General features: G+C 36.7%; 1 protein-coding gene across 1 annotated transcript in view; it reads left to right on the top strand.

The window, feature by feature from the left end:
- The window catches only part of myom2b (myomesin 2b), a 52,015-nt gene that overhangs the window by 13,138 nt on the left and 22,074 nt on the right, over positions 1-16,803 (top strand). Inside the window, exons 9-18 of the mRNA XM_022685207.2 lie at positions 605-766; positions 1,803-1,944; positions 2,893-3,092; positions 3,186-3,239; positions 4,267-4,394; positions 6,257-6,440; positions 8,236-8,410; positions 10,157-10,278; positions 14,206-14,393; positions 14,551-14,677. Of these exons, the coding sequence (XP_022540928.2) occupies positions 605-766; positions 1,803-1,944; positions 2,893-3,092; positions 3,186-3,239; positions 4,267-4,394; positions 6,257-6,440; positions 8,236-8,410; positions 10,157-10,278; positions 14,206-14,393; positions 14,551-14,677 (1,482 nt within the window). The remainder of the gene's footprint in view (positions 1-604; positions 767-1,802; positions 1,945-2,892; positions 3,093-3,185; positions 3,240-4,266; positions 4,395-6,256; positions 6,441-8,235; positions 8,411-10,156; positions 10,279-14,205; positions 14,394-14,550; positions 14,678-16,803) is intronic.

The raw sequence follows: 16,803 nt of genomic DNA, 5'->3' as shown, positions 1-16,803 counted from the left end.
AAGCCACCAGTTAAGTTATTCTGATTCTTGCACTCAAATTTAAGCCACAAAATAATAATTTTTTGCTTGATTTGAGTTTTACTTCACTCATTTTGGGACTTTGTAATTGCTTATTTAAAAAAAATCTTGCTAGGAAATATTTGCTGACCGTATTGGCAGATTTCTTTGCTTAATTTGGGCATTTACATTTCAATTTGCATTTATTTGGTCTAGTTTTTGCCAATGGATTTTTTTGCAGTGTAAAAGTAGATAATAAAAGAGAATCCAATTAAACAAATGAGACACAGATATTATACTTGCTCATTTATTTATCAAGGAAAATAATCCAATATTACACATTTTTGAGGTGCAAAAATATGTGAACCTCTAAGATTAGCAGCTGAATGCAAATGTGCTGCATAGATGCATTCCTGCATATTCTGGGTTGTGAAGCCTGTTGTTCTCTAAAAATATATATTTTTAAATTACATCTGTGTCCCACATCACGAGCATATTCTAAAGGAAGGGTTGTTTTTTTCATTTACACTCACAAAAGGTATGGTGTGTGTGTCTGGGTATGTGTGTGTGCACGCCTGTGTGCATGCTTCTTTTTTCCAACTTCCAGAGCACCTTTTGAAAGAATCGAAGTGGGCGAAAATGGAGTCTGGCGGAGGTGTTGCTAAGCTCACACTGACTCATCTCGCTAAAGATGATGAGGGTCTTTATACCCTCCGCATGGTGACCAAGGGAGGCGACGCAGTCCACAGTGCTTACGTCTTTGTGGAAGGTACAGAACTTATGCTTTCTTGTGTGAATTCAAATGTACAAATTATTAAAGGGACAGTTCAGCTAAAAATCTAATTTACACCCATTGCTGTAAATGTACTCAATCAGCTAACATTCTGTAGTAGTTCATCAGTCCTGTTCAGTTTCTTCCTTCATTTGCACTTTAGTTTATATATTTTATCCAATATCCCAAATGATTGGGCACAATTTTACTATTTTACACCCTGCGCAAGGTGCGCCACGATGCTCATTGCTATCTGCCTTAAATCTCAATAGAATTTATTACAATACCATTTCTTACTTTAAGGTGTCAAAATGTGAAAAAGTGTAACAGGTATGAATACTTTTACAAGCTACTGTACATACTACTTCAACTAAAACAAAAAAAATGTTTATTCACAGATAATAACAAGGAAAACAGAAACTGCTGTAGCGGTGTGCTATATCGTATCATATGCAATGTTACCAACATTTCTGAATATCGTAAATGATATTATACCCAGAAATATTGTGAAAAATTCACACTGTTCTCATTTATCATTATATATTTACTAGAGACAGATTATATCTGTCCAGTATCATTTATTTTACTTTAATCCTGGATGTATGGAGATATTTGGAGTGCATTATCATTAGTATCATAACATTCTGGATCATTGATTTCTTTTACAATTTTTTTTTACATCTCAGTTAGGGGCTATGCAATATCGTATGAAGTAATAACATTTAATTTTCATTTTGTTGCAGTAGTGTATTCTTGAAATAAATATATGTATATGTATATTATTCAGTGTTTTGTCATATCCCCAACAATATTGTTATTGCGAAAATACAATTAAATATTGTGATATTATTTTAGGGCCATATCGTGCACCCCTAAAAAGTTGTGTATATTGGATTTTCTCCAAAATTGAACTTTAGTATTCTGTATTCCCACCATTAAAAAATCTATGTAAAATAAACTGCTTATTGTATTGCATTGTAGAACCTTACCTCCCATAAATCCTAAAACTGTTTTTTTTAAACTTCCTTTACAGATGGTCCTCCACCAGTTCCTTTGGCCCCTGGAGCCCCCATGGACATTAAGATCCATGATGCTAATAGAGATTACGTTATCGTATCCTGGAAGCCCCCCAACACCACCACTGAGGGTCCCATCATCGGATACTTTGTTGATCGGTGATTGATTCGGCTAAGAAGTCTGAATATCATCATGTGAATCTAAACTAATTGCGACTGGCTGGCTTTATGTGGCCTTCAGAACTAGAGTGTGTGTGCACGCATTGGAGGGAGCTCATCAAAATCAGTCAATATCATCAGTCTGAAGGGGAACATACAGCTCTGGAAAAACAATAAGAGACCAGTTTCTCTGATTTTGCTATTTATAGGTATATGTTTAAGGAAAATTAACATTGTTGTTTTATTCTATAAACTACAAACAACATTTCTCCCAAATTCCAAATAAATATATTGTCATTTAGAGCATTTATTTGCAGAAAGTGAGAAATGGCTGAAATGATAGACCTCAAATAATGAATTCAACCCTAGTTTTTAAGCACAGTTTTCATGCATCTTGGCATCATGTTCTCCTCCACCAGTCTTACACACTGCTTTTGGATAACGTTATGCTGCTTTACTCCTGGTGCAAAAATTCAAGCAGTTCAGCTTGGTTTGATCTTTATGTTTATTTGGGAAAATCAAAGAAACTCATCATTTTTTTCAGAGTTTTTTCAGAGCTGTATTTGCTGAAATGTCATTGCTAACCTGTGGTATCTTCCAGCAGTTTTAATTGTTCGTTTCCAAGAATCTGTGCAACTTTACAAACTTTAAATTTTGCTTACGCCACTATATTGCTTTGTTCCTTGAATCCTGTGCACACATATTAATACAAGCCCTGATTATTTTCTTCTGCACATCTCCCACAGAAATGTAATCTCCTAATCAGGGTGGGAGAAGAAAAGCTTAGATCTGCAATTATGAGTAAATGTTCGGAGCTCATATATCAGCCTGATGTTAAAAGTAGGCTGTAATTTCCACTGTCTTTTAGAACCTACAGATGAGTAATGATGGGAGACTGGCTACTGGTTATCTGAATGCTTTTTTTGTTGCTTGTCCGCGTTCTGACAGGTGCGAGGTTGGAACTGAGAACTGGACACAGTGTAATGATTCTCCCATCAAAATCTGTAAGTACCCCGTGCCTGGACTGTTTGAGGGACACTCCTATTACTTCCGCGTGAGAGCTGTCAACTCACATGGCATCAGCAGGCCCTCCAGAGTCTCTGAGCCCATCGCCGCACTGGACCCCACCGAGTTCGAGCGACTTCATGGTACAAATCAGACAAATAAATACTCAAATACTCAAAAAATCTCAACCTCATTACACACGACTTACTGTACGTTCTTGCTTTTCTGTTTTACAGCAATGAGGCTTGGTGGAAAACTTGATGTTGTGACCTACCATGATGACCTTGAAGGTACTGTTTGCTTAGATTTTTTCCTGTATGTGAAAAATACGTATTTGAAACTCTGCCGATTTTGCAAGTTATTCCACTTACTAAGAATAGAGAGGTCTGTAATTTATATGTATAGTTTAATCTCCCTTTAAATATTTTCTGTTGGGTTCAGGTCTGGAGATTTGCTCGGCCACTCCAGGATGTTAAAATGTTAAAAAGTGTTTTTTATACAGGTAACTAGTTCAAATAGATGCAGTTAATACAGGTTATGAGTGCAGAAGAGGAGGAAAAAGAAAGACTCATATATTTATTTCATGTAATAAATGTTAATTATTTTGAAACCATGCAATTTAATCTTTTTAGATTCTGTACCTGCTATAAAATTAAAAACATCTTGGTTCTTTATAGGTGGGAGAACTTGCAAAATCTGTAGAGTATCAAATAAGCATCACCTACTGTATTTATTTTCCCCACTGTATTTAGGGTACATGCTTTAAATCTAGTGGTTGTTGGCTTCAGCTATAAATATCTAATTATTGCTTGTATGTGCAATTAAACGTCAGTAGTTGTCACTTTCACGTTGATTTTCACTGTTCCTTTCACGCTTTTCTCTTTTGAAAATAGCAGTAATTATACGGCCTGTAATTGGCCCTCATCTGTGAGGTGCTGATTAGTTTTTGATGAGAATTCCATCAGGAAAGGAACGTCCAACCATCTGTGGTGCTTTTAAAGATTGAAATGAACACATCAGCCACTGTCAGAATTGTGTATGTGTGTGTGTGTGTGTGTATGTGTGTGTGTGTGTTTGTACGTGTGTGTGTGAATGTGTGTGTACAATGTCAGTCTAATACCATTTTAGTATATTTGAAGGTAGAACTGATGACATTGGGAGGACATTCCCTAGAGGGTTTGGGTATGTGTTTGTCTGTGTATTTGTGTTTGTGCGTTTGTGTGTGTGTGTGTGTGTGTGTGTGTGTGAGCAAGAGAATGAATGTAAACACGCTGTTTGGCGAGGACAGTAATTCTGTTTGATGTGCTCTGGCTGCAGCTGAGGGAAAAGCTCCGGAAGCTCCCTCCAATGTCTACGCCTCAGAGACCGACCGAACATATGTTGTGCTCAGTTGGAGCGCCCCAGCCTACCATGGCAAAGCCCCCATGTGGTATTACATTGAAAAGGTTGGTCTCAATTCATCTTTTACGCCAAGCTTAGCCAAATAAATAAAGTACCACAGTTTTTGTTTGACCTCATAAAACTCGTATAAGAACTTGCACAGTGCTCAGTTAGGTAACGTATGTTTCGCATTGCTATAAATCACACTTAAAATCCTTTTTAATTTTCCCAAAAATCATTGGCGCGCCTTATAATTCGGTGCACCTTATATATGAATTCTACCAGTCAGGTATTGAGGAGCATTATACAGAAGTTTCAGTTTAGTTCTCCTGCAGTGTTAGCACTAGCTGCTAATTAAAGCGCTAGCTCTTTCGCCGTCCAGAGGTAAGTATTTCGGCCTGTAGCCTGTGCGTTTACCATGCTAAAATGCCCTGGGTTACTGTAACACTCAGGGGACCTCAGTGTAGCGCTGTCAGGCAGCATTTACTAGCGCTAAGCACTGCTAGCTGAGGCTAGCCCTGCTGCTAACCAAGCTGTTAAAAAATATTGGAAATCTAAGCTTTCTGTAAATAAACTGAAGTGTTTTACTCACCCAAATAAACAGTTTTCAGAAGAGAAATCTGTATAGATTAACATGATTAAAGAAGAAATCTGGCGTGAAATGCACTTGGGCTGTAGTAAAACATGATAATATCTAGTAGCACACCTCCGTTCTTCCCCGGCATTCCCAAATACAGTCCACAATGATAGAAGTAGTGGCATAGAGTTACCCATGCAAAGAAATCACTATTTTTACACCATTAACAACAAACTCAAAGTAGCCCCACAACTCATTGGTAGAATTCAGAAGGCTGTTTAATATTTAAAATGGACAAAGTCAGGGCGCACCTGGCTCTTAAAGGGAATGGCATCTGGCTCACTGATTGGTTTATTTAAAAAAAACACCCATGAATAATTAACTCTTATGTGGTGTTCGGGTCTGTGGGACCCGTTTTCATTTTTCATCAAATGATACAAAAAAATGTTTTTTTCTAACTCAAACTCATTGGCATTGGCTCATTTTTTGTGAAAAACATATATCAAAGCACATTTTCGATAAACATACACTGTACACCCCCCCCCCCCCCCCACACACACACACATTTATATTACATACAGTATGTTTGGCCAAGGGCTAATAAACATTGCTTCATTGGTAAATTTGAAACTAAACAAATTTTCTACTCATATCTTGAGTTTAATTCATTTTCTTTTACATTTTATTAAAAAACTAATAAAAAAAGAGTAGCACTTTTTGAAAGAAATGTAACATAAGAAAGGTAAAGGGCAAATATTAACCAAGTAAGCTGTTTTTTATATTGCTTGCAATTTAGGTGAAGCAAACATGTGTCAAGCATTTTAATGTAAAATTGCTTAATTTTGCTGAATTAAATACAAGTAACAAAGTAAACGAGTAACAAAAATATGAACACCACACAAGGGTTAAGAGAATTAGTACAAGCCTTTTTACACCCTTGCAATTCCAAAGACACATAAACACGCCCTAAATCAAGCTGCGTGATCGAGCAGTTGACCGGTGCACTAAAGATTGCCAAAAATAGGGCTCTGAGAAGTTCTAAAGTGTGGTCCACACACCACAAAATAATGTAATTACAGAGTGAGGAAGAGAAATTTGGCCTTGCCAACAAGTCCTTAGACTTTATAGTATTAATTATACTGTACCTACTCCCTCTACTTATCTCCTTCCACAAAGCTCACCAAACTGTCATCACATCACTTTCATTGCAGATGTTAATGCTTTCAGGACAGCTGCAATTACCCATTTGTTTAAATCGGTGAATTAAAAGGTCAAAATCAGTGCAATCATTTAATGTCAGCTCCTATGACTGTGTGAAGTAATGGAGCTGGTTTTAATGCCTCCTCTCAGTGTCAGGTTGGCAGTGGATCCTGGCAGAGAGTGAACACCAAAGTGCCGGTCCGTTCTCCGCGCTACGGCGTCTTCGACCTGAACGAGGGGAAGGAGTACCTGTTCCGCGTTCTCTCAGCCAACATGTACGGCACCAGCGAGCCCTCAGAGCCCACCAAACCCATCAAAACCCAGGAGCTGCGAGGTGAGAAACTTACACTTTAGTTATACTGTCAACGTGCAAAAGCATCTAAAATCTAACATTTGTTTTAGTCAAAAGCTTAATATTATTATTATTCATTTAAGTCTGTTTGATGTACAATTAGATTACTCAACATATTGTGTAGCTAAGCATGGGGGAGGCTGGGTATGACTGTAGGGTAATTCTCTGCAACGGTCGTCCCTTGAATCATATTTTTATTAAAAAAAAAAAAAATCTGACAAACTAAAATATGCAAACATATGGTAACATTAGCAGCAAATGTTTGGCATTAATTGCATTATTTTTTATTTGTTTATTGTTTTTTCAACATCATTTTGGTAATGCTGCTCAGTAAGGACATTCAAATATTCGTGCTGTCTATAACCTGATAACACTTATTTATAATAACATTTTTAAAATTTTGTTTTACATCATACTGAACAGAAGTTTAGTTGTATTTAATGATGACTTTCTTTCTTTCTGTTAAAGGAATAATAGTTAATAGTTCATCAATAATAATAGTTCATTAATTGGAGCATTCTCTGTATTTTCTGATCAAATGATTATTGCTAAAATGGTTGTATGATATTTTTATATTTAGTTGTGTTCTGCATTGTGTTGTGTAATATTTGGTACATGTTGGCTTTATGATATGTGTAATCCCCTCATTAATCCCTTGCTTAATAATATCCTTGTGCATTTGGAGCAGTTACAGTCATCCCACTGCACCTGTATTATTCAGCTTACATACTAGAGATATGCATATTTCATAATACCCTTTGAGGCTGTGTAGTGTATTTATATGTTTACTATTTTGTTCATTTGTTTGGGTTCCATTTATATATCTTCGTAATAATGTTGTAATTGAATAAAGAAAGCACAACCTACTTTTTTTTAAAGAAGAATTAACCCAACAGTTTTATTAAGAGTTAACTTTATTAATATTATTATTATTTAATAACACAACAATAGTGTATTATGTAATGTAAGTATACACTTGGCTGTGACCCTCAGAGAAAGAAAAGACCTTTAAAAAGACTGTAACTTCCACAAATTTAAGGTGCAATGGAAAAGTCGCTAAATGCAAATGAGATATAAATTTACTAAAAACAAGACAACTTGTTTAACTACTCTAGCAGCCTCTAGTAACATTGACAGAGATAAAAAAAAACAACAGAATGTGTCACTGGTCAACGTTAGCTTGACTAAAACTACGGGTATTTTGGAACTGCAGGTTAAGCTGAAACATTTAAGGTGGAATTTAAACTTGAGGCGAGGAAATGCTAAGGCAAACTTGTTCACTAAACGTGAGTGAGATATAAACGTTAGCTTGACTAAAACTCTGGAACTGCTAGTTGAGCTGTCACATTTAAGGTGAAATTTAAGGTGGAAGTAAAAAATCAATGGGAAAATGTGAAAAGCTAGCTTGTTTTCTATAATTATTTATAGTTCACCCAACTAATCGATTATTCAATTAGTTGCGAACTATTAATAATTAAGCTAATCGAATTAATCAATTGACTGTTGCAGCCCTAGTTTTAAGCTCTTTTCTCGTTGAAACCAGTAGTTCACTGTATACTTGAGTAGATAAGCTTTAATCTCATATGATCAAATATGTATCTCATAGTTGAAGCTTTTCTCAAGACTTTGAAAAACTTTGATGTTGTTATCAATAATTAATCTGCAGATTCTTTTCTGAGACGAAGATGTAGTTGTGGTGTGGGTCATTGCGACCTTTAATCAGGGATGGGTGATGGATCAGCACTAAAATGAGATTCCCTTTGCTCTGTTGCTCCAGGCGTGCCCTCGGCTCCCGGGCAGGTGGTGGCCACCAGAGAAACAGACACCTCTGTTCTGATCCAGTGGGCTCCTCCAAAAGAACCCAACAACCTCATTGGATATTATATCGACTCATGTGTTAAAGGATCAAAGGACTGGGACTCTGCTAATCACAAGCCCAACAAGAAGACAAAGTACGTACCAGAGGAAGTGCTTTGGTCATTTTCCAGTTCACACACTCTCAGAGAGGTCTGGATTGAGCTGGAGAAGACACTGAACTGAAAGGCCAGTGCCTGTCTGTAGACATAGAGAGTTTTTACTTTTAAATTTATCATAAGAAACCTCGGCATACGCTTTACTCATGTATCCACATGTTAATGTCTGCACATTTTACTTGCTACAGATTATGCTGATGTTAATACTGTCAGTATCACAAAACACAAAAAAGGGTTTTATCGGTTCCACATATATACAAAATAAGATAATTATAAAACATCTCCTCTTGGGGCCTTATTTTAGCGATATAATCAGGATATGCAGTAATACACTGCTGTGTGACGTGCATGCTCATAAAATTGATTTTTGATTTTAGTATAAATGCCAGCTTTTTTCTTTTTCTGTTGTTAAATACATGAACATGGCCTGTCTTGACTTTCTTAAATTGGTCCTAAAATCCAAACCATCCGAAATGATTGCTTTTAAAATGCAAACGAATTAAACCATGTTTTAGTTGATCCAGATCGTGAACACCTCTTTTAGTAGGACCACATTTTTGTCCTTGTAAGTTTGGATAGTTTGGATGCAAATGCAAGGCAGGCAGGGTTATTATCCCAAAACATCAGGTAAAATCAAATGTCAAAAACAGGCAAAGATTAAAAAAGAAAAGAAAAGAAAACAAAAGGAAAAATGGTCAAAAAAAAAGGATAAAAAAAAATTTAGTAAATAATGCTGGATAAGACACAGGAGTTTTAAAATCTCGCAACTAGACTAAGCAAGAGACCCAGTTCAGTTCAGTCCTAGTCCAGTTAATCAGCTGATGTTCCACAGGTGTGTGGGAGGGCGGAGTCAGCTTATTAGTATTCCGGAGAGGCTGATTTTAAAGGTGCAGTGCGCTGAGAAGGGGTTACACAGCCATGGCCCCGCCCCCGGAGTGAAAATCATGAATCTGGTTGGTTAGACTGTCCTTCGACTTTGCTAATAGACTCATTACTACACCCTTCCCAAATTCAGGAGAAGGGGCACGCAGACACATGGGGGCAGAAGCCATTTTAAAAAGCTTTGATTGGTTAAAACCGCAGTCAGTCAGATAAAAGTCCTGTAGCAACTGAAAAATACAGACTAATGCTGTGAATTAGTAGCTGTTTTTTTTTATTTTAGTTAATTTATAAAATTAATTCTTACACTTACAATAGCTATAATATATATTTCCTGATTAAAAAATATGTAATTATTTACATGCATTTATTGTCACCCCTTCTCTGAAGGGTTAGAAGGGCCTCACTGCACACCACTGCTTTTTAACCCTGAAGTGCAAACCTTTAGCAAGCCATATATTCTTCTACCTGTCCCTATTTCTTGCATAATTGGCAACCTTTTTTGTGTTCTCAGTGTTGTACTGCAATAGCAGATCACTATTAGAGAAGTGCCAGGCATTAATTCATCTGTTATAAAGCTATATTTTATAAGAGTTTCATAAGAAAAAGTTCAATAAAGCTCACATGCATCAGTCATGTGTCGGTGTGTATTGGAATAGAAGCTCAGAGTAAATCCAGCTGTGAACCATCTGAGGTCCACTCTTTCACTGGACCTGAGACTGAATTCCAAATGCTCCCATGTTGTGCATGTAGAGCAGTAGCAGGCGTTTGAAAGCCTGGCCTTTGTTGTGTACTTTGTATGCGGTTCTGAGCCGCTGTGGATTCAAGCTGCTTGTGTTGCTGCAGGTTTGTTGTCCACGGCCTGAAGACCGGTGAGACGTATGTGTTCCGCGTGCAGGCCATCAATGAGCTGGGCCTCAGTGAGGAGTCGCAGGAGTCCGCACCACTTTCTGTCAGAGCTGCTCTCAGTATGTATCACCTGGTAACTCGTAAAAAAAAAACATAGCGCTTCAGTTTTACACACAGAAAATGTACTTGTACAGTATAGTATATCTACAGCATATTCATGTACTTATATGTAAACTGCAATGCTGATACATACACAGTCATATAAAGTTGAAATTAGGGCCAAAAGGTACAAATTAAGCAAAATTAACAAAAGACATACTCTTAAATACATCAACAAATACTGAACAAATTTTGATTTTAAAAAGGTAATCCAATCATCTGTTTGCTAATAGTAAAACTTACATACCTACTACACTGCAAAAAACAAAATATTAGCAAGTGAAATGTTCTAAATTTAAGGCAATAAATCTTATTTTCTTCTCTGATAAGACTTTTTGTCTTACTAAGCATTGTGTAAGTGATTATTATAATTATCTTAATCATTCTTTCTTAGAATACACACCTTATTTTAAGTAATTTGAACTCAAACTCAGCACAATCAAGCAGCAATTAACTTATTCTTGTGGATTTTTGTGTCCAAAAAAAAAACAGTGAATTTTTTGCTTGATTTAGGTGTTTCTTCACTCATTTTGAGACTTTGCCATTGCTTTTTGTAAGAAATCTTACAAAAAAAAAAATAGCTTACCCCATTGGCAGATTTTTTTGCTTTATATACAAAATATTTTTCTTAATTTGCATATAATTTGTCTAGTTTTTTGCCAGTGGATTTTTTGCAGTGTAGTGCTAATCTGATTCTGACATAATCATGTTAGGTTTTGATGTATTATCTTAACAATAGGTTTTGTGAGATACTATGTGTCATCACAGGGTTACCTTGAAAAATGTGAAAAAAGTCCTTTTTTACATTTTAGAGAAAATAAGTATTAGTATTTCTACAGTAATAATGAACACACAGTTTTAAATTTTTAATCTTTTATTTTTTAACGTTTCACCAAATCCACCAAGTTTTCTTGCTGAATCAACTTATTTAAAAACTTATTTTGCTCAGATTTTTTTAAAGGCTTTTTGCTCAATATATTTTTTTATGGTGCTCCATTCAGTACCAAAGAGCTGGGGATAGGAGGACTAAACATCCTGACCTCTCTACCACTTTACTTTATTTGTTTAATACAATAAAATTCTCACAGCAGTGCTCCAAAAATGCCCTGAACAGTCTAAAAAGTCTAAAAAGTGTATTTTTTTTTGCTTTAACTCATGTGGAAATGATACACCCGTTTGAATGAAATACATTCAAAGCATCAGCTTTTTTTATTGCAGTCATTTTACAAAAACAAACCCTGCGTGTTTCATAACAGCTCTTCTGAAAAAGTGTGCTTTTAGCTACAGCAGGAGGTGCCAGTTATTCACTGTGATTTAAGGGAGGCACAGCAAACATCTACAAGTACAAAGATGGAGAAATTTCACAGCTTTAGGCTTTTCATTCACAGATACATCTTCGTTTCTTTTCGCATTCATTTTTTAATACAAAATCAGCAACTTGCATGTTACAATTACATTTTAGTTTTTTGAATATATGCATCAGTACACCCCTCTCTGTCTCATATACACTCATGTTATCAGCCTCCTCCTCTCAGTTAGCTATTTACAGACTATATACTAATTATACAGGCACACTTGCATTTGTACAATAACGAGTTATCATTTTACACATGAAAATAAAATAAAAAGAAATAAGGATTTGTCATAAAATGACCTAAAACCAGCTCTGTATGTAAACACAATTAGCAAAAACACTGTAAACTAATAAATATATGTTTTTTTTTTTAACAATGAACAGAAGTGACTGAAACCTAAATCTTATCAAGAGAAATAATCTAATTTCAAGCCAATAAATCCTTTTTTTTTTCTCTGATAAGAATTGTTGTCTTACTTAAGATTGTTTTACTTGTTTTAGGAATATGATCTTATTCAGTCTTAATTAGAATTTTCTTCTTTGTAAAGTAATTTAGACTCAAAATAATGCCTCTTTTTATATATATTCTACCTAGTTTTTGCCATTTAATTTTTTGCAGAGAGGATGAAGTGCTTGAAGACAGCATAGCGTCTGTGTTTATTAGGAATAGTTTTAGAATAGAATGTGAGTGAGTTTAGCTAAGCAGTGTTAGGAGGCGGGAGTAAAAGTTTCAGCAGAACACATTTGTATTTCTGCTTGCGTTCCCAGGCACTTTCTCGGCCCACAATTCCCAGAGCAGGTTGGTGTAAAACGCTGCACCTGACAGCAGACATCCATTTGGACTCAGCAAAGGTCCATGAGTGTTAAAATTGGGCGTTTAATCTTGTGCCGCACATAAACAGCACTGTGGAAAATGATCTCCAAACCTGTTCAGGTGTTATTTGTTATAAGTTTTAAAATGATAAAAAAAAAAAAAAATCCTGGCGGCTGCGTTTTTTTTTTTTTTTTTTTTTTTTTTTTCTAGTGCTGTGTAGAAATGCCCTGAGAACAGGAGAAAACGCAGCACTGCCAGAGTAATGGAGCAGAGAGGCCATTTCTCTACAACTGTGCGCTTTACATAAAGCACTCCATTAAACCTTACGAATGCTTTTCTTCAACAAACTACTGGGTAAGAGAGATGTGATGGCACGTCTTTCATAGAGTGTTGTGGATCACAAAGCTTTTTACAGGCTGTAGAATGTCTTTGGGCGAGTGCTCGCTCGCTGTCTGCTGAATCCTCACAGGATGCTCTTTATAGAGCACTTTTTGGGCGGCGCGAGACTCAGAATGCCCAAACAATACCAATAATTGTACTGGTTGCAGCACTCTCCGGGACTTTTTTATTTTTAGAGAGTATGCAGTGCTTGAATTCTGCTTAAAGCGGGAGTTTAGAGAAAAATATAATTTGTGCAATTTCCCCTTTTACCCCTGAGATGTAGGTCAGTGTAGATTTATGCATCAGCAGCCCAGCCTATTGAGTCTTATATATGTAATTTAAACAAAGGTCTTAAAACGGTGCATTTTGTCAATTTCACAGAGCCATGATTTGTATTTAAAGTACCTTTAAAGAATATATATTTTCTGTATATATATATATATATATATATAAAACTCTTAACGTGATCAGAATTATGTATCATTATCAGATACAGTATTAAGAAAACATGCTGAATTAAAGGATCGACTGGTTTGCTAGGTGTCAGCAGAGCTTCAGCTTCAGTATATTCTTATTTGAACTGTGTGAATGCTACATCATGGTAATCTGTGTGGGATGTAGTCTTTAAATCTGCCCAGTCCCATTTCCACACTCAGGGTTGCCCGGTATAGAACACAACAGCATGCAAACAGTGGGCTGCAGCCACAGAAACGGGTGAAATGGCAATTTTTCTCCTGAACAGGTAATCGCTGAGCTTCAGTTAGGTTGCTTAGCATAGCTTGGTAATTGACCAGCACCAGCAGTAGTGTAGTAGAGATGTCTGTTTACTACTTTATCTATTTTCTGTTTAGTCACTGTATGTTAAAATATGCCAGATGTTATGGCCTACTTTTATACACATCTAAAATGTCACAGCACACTCAGTGGTTTTTGAAAAGAAGTTAAATTTGCTCATGTAAATTGTTCCACAGCCATGCGCACAGCTATCTATAACGTCTATAACACCAAATGCTTTATAAATCAGCATGTACGTATATGTTTAATTGACTAAGAGTTCAACACATTTGCTTAGTCTATTTCGCTAACCAACTTTTCCAACGTTGATTTAAAGTTCTGCTTATAGCTCAGATTCATATTCATAATTGGCAACAAACAGCAGACGTAATGCATGAAATCCGCCATTATTCATTCTCGCATTATAAGCCGCGGCAGACAATAAATGGTTGCGAATTGGCTTTATTAAAAGACAGAGCTAGCCGCTGCACTCGCAGCGTTCCCTGCTGCCGCAGACATTGAGTAATGGGGGGATGCGGCGCTAGTCATCTATCTTCTCCGCAGAGCTCCCCTCCGCTCCCTATGACATCGCTCTTCTCTACTGCGATGGGGAATCCATGGTGCTCAACTGGAAGCGTCCCGCCCATTCCGGAGGCGCAGAGGTCACCGACTATTACATTGACAGGTGCAACGTGGCCAAGAAAGCATGGAAGGAGGTCAATGTGCCACCCATTAAGGAGAGGCTGTACAAGGTATCATTGTCGCCGCAAAATCATCTCTCATGTCATGGCTTTGTGTTTGTGTTCCAGCTGACATGGCCTCCGGATGTTATTGAGACATTACAGAGGGCATGTTGTTATGATTGTTTTATTAGGCTTTGGATAAGGGCTCTGTTCTTTATGTCTGCAGGTTCCAAATCTGACTCCTGGTTCAGTGTATCAGTTCAGGGTTTATGGTGCCAACGTGGTGGGGCTGGGTAATGCCTCCACCAGTAGTCCACCATTCAAATGTGAGGCCTGGACCATGCCTGAGCCTGGTAAGAAACACCACACACAAGCCTTAACCAAAAAAAAAAACTGCAGTAGTTTTTATTGTAGGTTTGATTCATTACTGTGTAACGTGATCAGTTTTGAGTGCTGCTGTGTAGTCAAAAAAATTACATTACAATTACAAACCACAATTTAAAACAAGGTAAATAATATTTATTGAACACTAAATATTTTAACATCACAGCAGACATATGAACAAAGCTCAATAATAATAATAATAATAATAGTACATTTCTCATTGTATTTGCTTTATTTTGATTTATAGAGCCTATCTAGACCAATAGTGTTTTTTTTGCCTTTCCCAACTTTATAGTGACGTTTACATGCCTCAAAATATGTTTGAACATTAGAGTATGTCACTAATATACTGGGGTCAGAAAACTATAAACAATACTAGTCAAACGTTTGGACACAATTTCTTATTCAATGTTTTTATTTTGATCTTTCTTTCAGCATTGTAAATGAATGCACATAAGCAATCAGGTAGTAACTTAAAATTGTTAAACAAACCAACTTACTCTGTGAAGCATTTATGTGCATCCCTGATGAGTGCCAGTTTCATCATTATTATGTTTATAATGGTCTTTGCGGTGACTTTTTGGTTTACTAAAAAAATATGTTTTGGATGTTTTTTGGTATTAATCTACAATGCAGATTTTTTTAAATAATGAAAAAACACATCTACGTTTTACTGGTACTGTAAAAAATCCTAATGCTGTTTGCTGGCCAGTGTTGGTCAGCCGCACTGATAATATAACATCTTATAACTGTTACAACTCAGCCCATGTCTGTCCTGTGTTTTTCCCTCTTTTGGTTTTCTGTGCTCCTGCCCTGTTTTCCTGTCTTGTGTTTCCAGCCATGTGCTTTTTTGAGCACATGGCATTGTTTTGTTATTGTCCTGTCTCCGCCCTAGCCCCACCCTAGCCCTGCCCAAGCCATTAGTGTTGTCACCTTGTGTCTCATTTGTAACTCCGCCCCCTCATTACCTCCACAGGTGTCCCTAGTGTGTGCCTGTGTATATATACCTCATGTTATCCTTTGTTCTCGGTCGCGCTTTTTGTTTGACCTTGTCCCGTGTGTTTGTTATTTTGGTCTACAGTTCTGGTTTGTTATCTTTATAGTGTTTTGTTCCTTGCTTCTCAAGACCTAGTTTATCTTTTGTTTTATAGTCTTTAAGTGTTTACTTTAAGTGTTTTCTTTGTCTCAGTTTTTGGTTTGCTTTTTTGTTATGTCTAAAAATAAATATGACTTGCATTTGCATCCGGCCTCCTCCTCCATGTTACAAAAAGCGCGACCGAGAACAAAGGATAACATGAGGTATATATACACAGGCACACACTAGGGACACCTGTGGAGGTAATGAGGGGGCGGAGTTACAAATGAGACAGAAGGTGACAACACTAATGGCTTGGGCAGGGCTAGGGCGGGGCTAGGGCGGAGACAGGACAATAACAAAACAATGCCATGTGCTCAAAAAAGCACATGGCTGGAAACACAAGACAGGAAAACAGGGCAGGAGCACAGAAAACCAAAAGAGGGAAAAACACAGGACAGACATGGGCTGAGGTGTAACATCAACAACTTTTAAAGGTTATAGAATCAACACTTTATCACACATTTACACTATTTACATACTGCTATCATAGGCCAATTTGCATATGAATCCAATTAACTGCTAATGAAGCTGAAAGCTGAAAGGTTAACACCATTGGTTCTCAAACATTGTAGACCATGTACGGACCACATTTAAACGAAAAAGTCAAAGTACAATTTAAAAGTCATCTACAGGAACATATTGTGTGCAAGAAAACTAGGGGGTGAAAGATATGGATGTATGGATAAGGTATGTAATGTTTAATAACTGTAATGTTGGATATCCTGACATCAGTGTGAACCACAATAAATTAATGCTATTTAATTGTATAAATCAAATTCTATTAGAAATGCTACAACATGACTTACATTTTGAGTTCAGTTGTGTTTTTACCTAGCAGTGACAATATGCCATTGTCTCCAGTGAAACCAGGCTAATTCTTAAAATGCATGAAAAACATTTATTTTATGGTGTACCAGCTTGATGAGCTTTACAGTACCACCATTGGTACATATACCA

The sequence above is a fragment of the Astyanax mexicanus genome, chromosome 7 (genome assembly GCF_023375975.1).
Source record: "Astyanax mexicanus isolate ESR-SI-001 chromosome 7, AstMex3_surface, whole genome shotgun sequence".
Lineage (NCBI taxonomy): Eukaryota > Metazoa > Chordata > Actinopteri > Characiformes > Acestrorhamphidae > Astyanax > Astyanax mexicanus.
This window is presented reverse-complemented; position numbering and strand designations above follow the sequence as displayed.